Source organism: Apteryx rowi, unplaced genomic scaffold (genome assembly GCF_003343035.1).
Source record: "Apteryx rowi isolate R43461 unplaced genomic scaffold, aptRow1 scaffold_245, whole genome shotgun sequence".
Taxonomy (NCBI): domain Eukaryota; kingdom Metazoa; phylum Chordata; class Aves; order Apterygiformes; family Apterygidae; genus Apteryx; species Apteryx rowi.
Genome location: NW_020448808.1, coordinates 944,451 through 954,252, shown reverse-complemented (window position 1 = coordinate 954,252; position 9,802 = coordinate 944,451). Strand labels below are relative to the sequence as shown.

At 46.1% G+C, this 9,802-nt stretch overlaps 1 protein-coding gene across 1 annotated transcript in view; it reads right to left on the bottom strand.

The window, feature by feature from the left end:
• SAP30L (SAP30 like) overlaps positions 1–175 on the bottom strand; it is an 11,605-nt gene extending 11,430 nt beyond the window's left edge. Inside the window, exon 1 of the mRNA XM_026066615.1 lies at positions 171–175. Within this exon, the coding sequence (XP_025922400.1) occupies positions 171–175 (5 nt within the window). The remainder of the gene's footprint in view (positions 1–170) is intronic.
• Positions 176–9,802: the final 9,627 nt, after the last annotated feature.

Here is a 9,802-nt window from a genome sequence, read left to right as displayed (position 1 = left end):
GGGGCGGGGCGCTCCGCCGCCGCTCCGCGCGCCTATTGGAGCAGGGCGCCGCCCGTCGGGTCCGCTGAGCCGCCCCGGACCGCCTCCGCGCTCGCACGGCAGCCGGAAGGTCGCCGCGAGACGGGAGCGCGAGCGAGGGGGGGGAGCGGCGCGCGCCGTTGCCAGGGCACCGCATTGCCCCCCCCCCCACGACCGTTACCGGCCGCTGACAGGGCGGCGGCCGCCGGCGCGGAGGGAGCGCGTCTGCCCGCGCCCCGATCCCCCCCCGGCCGGCGCCTGCCCTTCCTGCGAGACGAAGGAGCGTTTGCTGAAGCACCGCGGTGTCTCCCTCCCGCGCGGCGGCACAGCCGCTGCCCGGTCTCGCGCGCCGGGGGGAAGCAGAGGTACCGCGCGGGGCGCGGAGGGGCCGGCGCTCGGGCGCCCTCGGGCTCGCGGCACCCGGCGCCTTGCTCGGCAGAGGCCCCCGCAGCGCGCGCAGCGAAACGCGAGCTGTGGCTGCGGCGCTCGCCCGGCTCGGCCTTCGGGCCACAGCAAAAGCGGAATCAGCGTCACTCTAATACACCACAAAAGGAAGCTGATATTCGGGCTGAACGTGCGTTTCTAGCACAGTCCCCTTTGTAAAAACCTCGCCCGGACGTGCTCTGCGAGCAGCTTCTTGGCCACAGCACCATGTGAGGCTCCTGCCCTGGCTAGCGTCAGCAGGAGTCCCTGGCTGAAAAGTTAAAGGTTTTTTTTTCCTTCTACTTAAAAGGCAGAGATGATGAAATGATTGGACCTGGAGAAGTGTTTCCCAAAGCAATCTGACTTGAACCTTGCATTTGTTTTCTCTTCACAAAAACATGAAATTCCTACTGATGTGTGGAGAAATGCTGTCACCTCTGTAATACCAGGCAGCATGTGCTATTGTCAGAGGTGTGTGGGCAGCTGCAAATGGGAATGTCTTCCTGAGGAAACATTTTGCACAAACAGAAAAAAAGTCCCCTAGAATAAAATATCTTTGAAGTCCCAAATCATGCATATGGAACAATATGCTTTAGTACAGGATGAACTATGCTGAATTTGCACACACAAAATACCTTTGAAAGAAAGAGGCCATTCAAAGCCCTTGATCAGATCAGCCTGCTTCACAGTAACACTGACACAGGCATCTTGCAACCTGTTCTGCCTGCTCCCAACAAGAACACTGAGAAACACTAAAAATGTATTTTCCAGGCTGCCCTTGCAATAACAAATGTGTCTCAGAATAAATCCTGAGTACAGGGCACAGTCCTGATACTCTTTCTCAAGTTCTGCCTGTTTGTCTTAGTTTTTATTGCTGATGCACTCAGCCACTGAATCATTTCTGTTTGTCCTTGTGACGGCTAGAAAACCAAGGTGAGCTCCCCTGGGGACAACACTTCCAGAGGCTGGCCGCTCCAATAGGAATGCAGTGAAAGCAAACAAGTTTACCCTCAGGCCYTTATCCAAATTGCTTGCCTGAAGTATTACCCCTTCTGGCAAAAAACATATAGATCCCTTTTTGGGAAAAGGGAAAACACGGCTGCTGATGGTGACAGCACTTGTGTGGAGGTCTCAGAGCTCTCGAGAGCTTTATAGGTTTTTCTTTATAACATTACAAATAAGAATCAAGTAGCAGGCTGAAGAAGTCTTAAGACTGTCAAGCAGGAGGACTATCTTGACATTTTGGAAGCTGAAAGCACAGACTGTCGGGACAGATGAAAATAGCAGCAAGCAAGTAGATAAGAGGGAACGTGCACAAAAGCCGGGAGTTCCTCCTGCCCCTGCTGGAGAGAAAATTCCCTAGGTGCTGCATGGACTGCTGTATGGGACAGTGGCAGTGGCTGGAAAAACAGGCCCAATCAGTGCCAGAACAGGTTGGTATTTACCTTCACATCATATTTCATTTTTGGCTGTAACCTTTCGGCCCATACAAATGAATATTTTTTTCAAAGCTGTTTTGCAATGCCTGCTAAGGGAAAAAACTGCTCTTGTCATTGTCGACTTGCTAATTAAATGTTAAGTGTTGTGTTAGCTCAGTCTAACACAACAACACATTTTTTTCAGTCTGGAAAAAAAAAAAATACGTGGACATCTTCATATAATTGCAGTTCATTTCAGCACATCCTCACGAGAACCTCAAGATTTGACAGTGTGCTAGTCTGGAACTAGCTCGCTGTAAAATAAACTGCTTCATAGAGATATTTTTTATTAGGTATCTATCACTAACCTGATCTAATAATTCTTTGTGCGAATAGCAATGAAGTGAGAAACAATGTTTCATAAACCCATCAGCATGGAGGCATCTTTAGTGCCTTTGAAGCTGTAATAGCTTCCCCATCCAAGTCAGCCCTCTAATCAAATTAGGGAAACTTGCACAGACCTTTAAATCTTAACTGGAGCAGCACTACCCTCTAAAATAAGTCTGCTATGTAGCCGTCATCTGCTACCTACTATTTTAATGGAGTCATTTAGAGTTCTTGGGACAGAAATGCTATCTCCAAAAGATCTGTAGTGCTGAAGATGTTCCTGTGCTGGGAAGAAGCCTTTTTACCTCCAGACAGGTATCATCTGACCATTTCCATTTTCTGTACCTTAGGGGCCCAGGGAAACATTGCTGTGGTATCSTTTTCCCGACTCCCATTCTCTTTAGCATTTTCTAGGGTGGCCTATATTGAGCCCATGGTGACACTGCTAAAATGCTTAAATTGTGCATTACCACCTCACAGCTTTTGGCACATCCCCCACATCGGAAACATTCCCACCATCAAGGACCACAGCACATAATCTTCCATTAGGAGCATTCCTTGCAGTTCTCTGTTGCTCCTTGGAGGAAGAGGCTTTCCACTTCCTTCACACATGCAGCTTTTCACACGTGCTATYGTCTGTATTCCCCCTCAGTTTATTTCACTGTTTTTTGGTCTGACTCCATGGAGTTAAGAAATAGGATGGATGGACCAGCAGTTCCTCCCAAGGCAAAGATGCAGAGAAAGGAAAGGGACAGTTTCAGCCATCCCTAAGCTGCGCAATAGTTGTGTGATGCTGAACTTTCCCAAACTGTAACAAAAGGCAGTTCAGACAAGACGCATATGGCTCAGGTGGTTTTAACCTTTTATTCTCACGGCTGTATATCTCAGCAGCAAACACAAGCTGGCTTTGAGAAAAGCTTTTTGCAGTACCTCAAACCCGTGGCCGATGACAGACTCAGGGAAAGAACTGCCCCAGGCCCGGGGTCTGCTGCCCAAGCGTCCCCTCTCAGAGTGGCTCCCCTGCAGGGCTCTGTTTGCGGGAGAACAGCAAGGCTCTTGCTCCRGCAGGGACTGCAAGGAGTCACCATACAGGCACGACACTGTGGCAGTGTTATGTCAGGGGAACAAAAGTGCCTGCAAGGTTCAGCACCGTCCCACTCCAGTCTCTCTAAAGTACTAACCCACACAGAGCAGCACTCAGCTTTACTCAAAAGCTCCTCCCTACGGGAAGTCAGCCGAAGCTTGACCATGAGCTGGTCACTATGGTGGATGATGCASCACCGTGTAGAGCAAGAGCATCACAGGCAGCAGTCCCTACTCAGGGAATTGTTGCTTAAATTTTTGCCACTTAATACAAACTCCTAATCATTGATTTGGGCATGGAGGAAAAAAAACCCAAATAATGCTTATTTAAAGAAAGACTTTTCCTCCTCCTTCCCCTGGCTCACCTTAGACCAAACACCTATCTTCCCCCCTTTCTAGTCTCAACTTCCTTTGCTTTTGCCACAGGTTATGCTCGGTCTGTCCCAATTCCTTTGGTTGAAGCAACAGCAGCACAGGAGGTCAGAGTTGTGTGTGTAATGGTCTCTGTGCTTCCTACTGGGTTTCCTCCTCTCTTCTATGCTTTACTGTTCCCACCCTGGCATGGTTGCCAGCAGGCCACAGTCCCTCAGGGGTGTCCCTGCCCCCATGTGGGCCACACTTCTCAGGGCTGTCCCCACCCCAGCACTTGTGGCAGGCCGCAAGGGACATCCCCACCCTGGTGTGGGTCACTCACAGGTGGCAGCCCCACCGGGAYGTCCCTGCCCCAGCGTGGGGTGCCCATGGGCCACAGTCCCTCAGGGTTGCGCCCTCAGGCCAGGAGCGCCTCCTCGTACAAGTATGTCTTTAGCCGCACACCTCCTCCGCTCGCTCTCCCTCCACATCTCCTCCAGCATCTCCCATGCGTCTCCTCACATGTCTTCTCATATGTCTCCTCCCCTAGGGGCTGCTGCTCTTAAATGTCTGAGCCAGGGCACTGCAGGCTCCTCTGAGGGTGTTTGGGGAGCAATGGGGTATTCCCCTCGACTTAACAGCGGGCTGGGGAAGCGGCTGCGACAGGCGCATGGCAGTTCATGGCCTCCTGCCAACGCAGGCACTACTGCAGCCCCCAGCTACCTCAACGTGTCATGTACACCCAACCCAGCACTCGGACATGAGCTAACCGGGCACTCGTGCATGAACACTGCAAACCCTGCAACTGATGCCCAATACAGAGGACAGCAGGGAAGCACATTTCCCAGGCGGGGCAGAAGAGAGCAGTGCGGGACACAGCAGGAAGCCTACGCTGGGGAAACATCAGACAAGGGTAACTAAGCTTGTTCTTTAAGTAGTAGAGAAAAGGGAAGTCAGTCACTGGAGTAGGACAGGCAGAGGACAGTCATGTCTGCATACACAGCTTCAGAAAACACATTAAAAATTTATTTTAAATATATTATAAAAGGAAGTCCATTCAACTTTAAAAACACTAGGCATTCTATCAATGATTCCCGATTTATGAAAGCTACTACATTAAAGTGCTAGAGTCCTTTACCACCCAGATATTAGGCTGTTGGTCCTAATATGCACAGAAATAAATATACACTGGTTCAAGAGACACCATCCAGATTTACAGATAAAATGCATGCAGTACAAGGAATAGACAAACTCAGACCTTATGACCAAGATCCTGGAAAATGCATTTTAAAACTAATTCCATTCATCACCCTAGAGGCTAAAGCTATTTGTTACTGTTATCATAAGGGCTAATGTTTTAGTCTATTAGCCTGATCAGTTTTTATCTTGTTTCCTTGTCCAAGTTCACATTTGCTTGCTTGCTTGCTTGCTAATTGGGATTAGAACRTTTTTCCTAGAGTTGAACTACTAGCTTGGAAACCACAAAGATCCAGGGGCTTTAAATAAAACCTCTAAATCCCTCACATCTGCTGGAACCATTGAAGCCTTCTGGATAATACAGAAGCATCAAGAAAGCTCAGAATAAAGTGAATGAAGGAGCATACTTAGCTAGCAGAGGCAGAGTCAMAAAACAGACATAGGATTTTTATTAGGATTTCCATAATCTGTCATTGTCTAGTTTTATACACAGATCTCCAAGTTAAAGCATGACACTAAGAATGGACAATCAGAGCGGAGGTCAGTTTATTTCAGTTATACTTTAAATTTATAATGCGGGTAAGGCAATCTGACTGGTTAATGAGGAATATGAAATGAATTGACATGTCAGTGATGAATGCTGGCGGAAATTTCAGATCCCGGCTTTCCCATTCTCCACCCATTGAATCTCTCCCCTCCATTCCAACCAGGTGAAGAACTGCAGCTTGCCTTAAGATATAGACACAACAGTCACTAGGTCAGCAAATAAAACACTTCAAGGTAAATATTACATAGGTTAGGAAATTGCAGCAGACTTGCCTTGCTTAGGATCAAGCAATAGGTCACTGAGGAACTGGGAGTAGATCCCAGTACTCCTGTCTCCCAGTCTGGCTCCCCCCTCTTTTACTATATCCTGTGAAAGGCCTTTTAACTCTACCCTTGCAGACACCAAGATTAACCTAACAGTACTCACCATTTTGACAACAGTTTGCTACCTATTTAAACAGTTTCTCACGCTAAATAATTCTGTTGGAATGGGAGCCACACCTGGATTGCTGCTTGTCAGAWAATGGCTGGCTTAGCACCATCAGGCTCCTTTGTTGCAGATGGTTAGAAACCCAGAASGAGAGTACAGGCATGAAATGCAGCACCTGGAGTGGATGCAGATGCAACTTGAATCCCACGTGCTAGCAAAGCCAGCCTATATTAGACTTAACTTTACCAGGACTCTTTCAGTTGAAAACATTACAGGCTGACTGCCCGAGGCTACCTATTCTCTCCAGTCAAAACCATTCAAATGTCTGTCTAATATCTTGAAAGATGATTTGAAATGAAAGCTTCTCCCTTTTTAYGCAGCAGTTATGTGATTGTCCCACATGACTTTTAGGGGGTAGAAGAAAGACCTAAGTGATGTAAACCAGTGTAGCTACTATGATGCTTCTAGAGTAGCTACAAGAGCACTGTGTTCTTGCAATACTACATACTGATGGTGCCTATTTGACTTTCAGTACATTGATGTCTCAGCACAGCAGCTTCCTGCTAGGGGAGCAGGAAAGTCTGCTGACTGGAACTTTCCAGTAAAGGAACCAGTCTTATGCACAGAAATTGCTTTCTTGCTACTTCTGTATTAGAGACTAAATCACACCTTTTAAGTGTTTCCCAGTTATGCAAGGCATTGACTTTCTGAAAGACTCTTCTACTACAGATTTGATATRCCTGTGGGACTATTTCTGATTCAGATATTTAGAACATAAAATGCAGAATCGTGGATGTAGGTGAAATGCATGAGCCTTCACCATGAGGTGAAACATCCAAAAGCCAACCAAGACATCCTCTGGTCTAGCTTTAGTGATTATACTGTACAAAGCCAAGATGAAGCTACCGTAATTTCCAAGTCTTCTTAATAAGAATGACAAAAAACCCCAGTCATTACCGATATCAATTTAATAGAGAAACCCAGGAGCTTCTGAATTACTGTCTTTCACCAAAATTTTGCACTGAAGTTTGAACATTTAAAAAGAACACACACACACAAACACACTGCACAAGTCAAGTTCTCTCATACACCCTTATCTCCCTAACCCCCTCCCCTCCTTTCTCTTGTCCAGCAAGGCACTAGGAAATGGTTCAAGTTTAGGCATTTGCTGTACATTTACAGGTAAAAAGGCACATCTTTATTTTAATGATGCTGTATTCCCCTTTCAGTAAGGCTCACATGTTCTTCTGCTATGGTGTGGAAAAGAAAGTTAATTCCCAGGCATGAAAAAAGACATCTTGCACACATAAGAGCACAAAACCTATTACTGTTTCTTGGCCTTAGAGATTAGCACCCATATAAATCAACAAGAGCTTCAAGAGCAAATCAAAGTATCATTATGTGACATAACACATATCCAGAGATCCCCCTGTTGTCTGGGATTCTGATATTTAGAAGTAGCAGAATTTATGCAGCCATGGATAGAGGAGTTGTTTGAATACTTTGGGGAAAAAAAATGAAAAGCATTTATTTTGCATTAGATAATCACTGGTATTTAATCTCCATTCTTGACGTGCATGCAGATGTGAAGATTTGCTTATATATTCATGCTTTAGCAATTTTGCTTACAAATAACCAAAAGTAATTGGAATAATTAACCAGATTGCCCAGCAAAGGCTCAATTAAAGAGGCAGATGATAAAATACAGCTTCTATTTCTCAATCAGTGGATGGCTGGCTATATTAAGTCTTCTCATTAGTCAGCAAAGCCTCTAGGGTATTGAAAAGTATAATTGATGTAAATAAATTAATAGCTCAAAGCCCAGCGAGCCAGTCAGAACAGCACAGAATTTGTGGGGCACCTACCACACTCAGATCCCAAAGTTTGAGAAAACAGATCTGATCAACCATACTGAGAAGAACACAGTGGGACCGCTCCCACCAAAGCTCCAGTTTCCCTGTACTGGCAATCAGTTGTTAAACAGGAACTGCCTCAATATTACTTAATTTTCTGGTGCATGCTGCTAAGAGCTGTCCTTTCTCACCAAATTAATATTACTAAGAGGTAAAAGACCTGCTCGTTATCGTAGTTCTTTCTGAAGCAAGCAGCCAGCAAGCCAAGCAGCTAGGACTCCAAAGCCCTGTTCCAAAGGTGAGCCCAAGTACAAAGCAAACCATGCATTTTAGAAACAGAAGCTAATCCTCTCATTAGAAAACTAAGACACCCAATGTTACAAGCTGCAAGCAGAATGACCCGCAGTCCATTTATATATCATTTACTGTGTCCCAATTATAATWAACTGGCACTGTGCATGGACAAACAGCTTCTTATTCCACAGGTCTTAAAACATACATAAAGACATCTAGTCAGGCCATTTAGCAATCCACAGTCAGCACTACTAGACTAGTGAGAGCATTAATAACTTAAGGAAAGCAACAGCCAGACACAAAGCAAGGGAAACTGGTGTTCTCTCCCATAGGAATGAAAAGGGCTCCTAATGACAGACATATTGTAGTTATGGAGAACTTAAGATGTCAACTCCATTTGACACTGGTCCCACCTTCACAGAAATGCTGCTGCAGAACTGTCACAAAGAACGCCTAGTCAAGAGACTTTTTCCTTTCTTCACTCCCAAGATGTGAGACCCCAATATATTTGGCAAACCCCAGTCCCAGATGCCTGCATTTCCCTTGCTCTGTGACTGCTTGTGCCAGGTGAAATAGCAGTACAGGTCAGAGATGGGCTCAGCTCAAGGAAGCAAAAGGCAGGAAGCAAGAGACAGAAGTGATTTTAAACCTAACTTGCAGTCAATGCATCAGACTAAGCAGCTCAAGAGGTAGCTAGTTCTGTCCTAGTCTGCTCTCAGGTTCCAAACATCGGATTGCTCAGCCTCAAAGGGGTCTGAAACACGGACAACCACCCTACAATTGGCAACATAAAAAAAAGGGCTTATTTCTGGAGCTCTGCATAGTGGGGAGAAAGCCTGATTGTTTCTTGACCCTAGGCAAAAACCTCCTTACTTCACAGGAGAGAAGGATATCCCAAAGCARAGCTTTCATGCCTCTCCAAAAAAGTGAAGTCCATTAACCGTGTTCTATCAGAGTCCCAGAGAGCTGCCTTAACTCTTCCCAAGAGTGTTTCAGGCTTTCGTTTCCACTGCATGCTGCCTCCTCCTGTAGCATTCCCACATRGGCAGTTGGACAAAGTGCAGGCAGGCAATTGCTGGAAAAGGGCTAGTTTTGTCAATTTATGCAGCATCTTTGCAAAAGACTAACTGCATGCTGATTCACAGTTTTTACTAGAAAATGTCACTCCTATTTTCAGTACAAGACTTAAGTCTGATGAACTATTGAATCTGTTTTTGTAACAATTCGTTTTAAATCCGTGTGGTTTTGTTTTGGTTTTTTTTTTTTGAAATATGCACTCACTTCAGATAGACTTGAAGTCAATGGTCTCCTATTCACCTCTCAGTATCAGTACTTTTTTCCAACTCCTAGGATGAGACAATTCTGGTTCAGTATCCAACAGATCCTGCAGCCAAACCAGAAGGGTAAATGCCTTGCAGTGCTGGTTAACTACACAGTGGACAGGATACTACAGTCCCTTAATCATCTTAGTATCTCTCATATGAGGAAAGGCAGAGAGAGCTGGGACTGTTCAGCCTGGAGAAGAGAAGACTGAGGGGGATCTTATCAATGTGTATAAGTATCTGAAGGAAGGGTGTCAAGAGGATGGGGCCAGACTATCTTCAGTGGTGCCCAGCAACAGGATGAGAGGCAATGGGCACAAACTGAAACACAGGCAGTTCCATGTGAACATGAGGAAAAACTTCTTCACTGTGAGGGTGACAGCACTGGAACAGGTTGCCCAGAGAGGTTGTGGAGTCTCCTTCCTTGGAGATATTCAAAAGCTGTCTGGACACAATCCTGGGCAACGTGCTCTAGGTGAC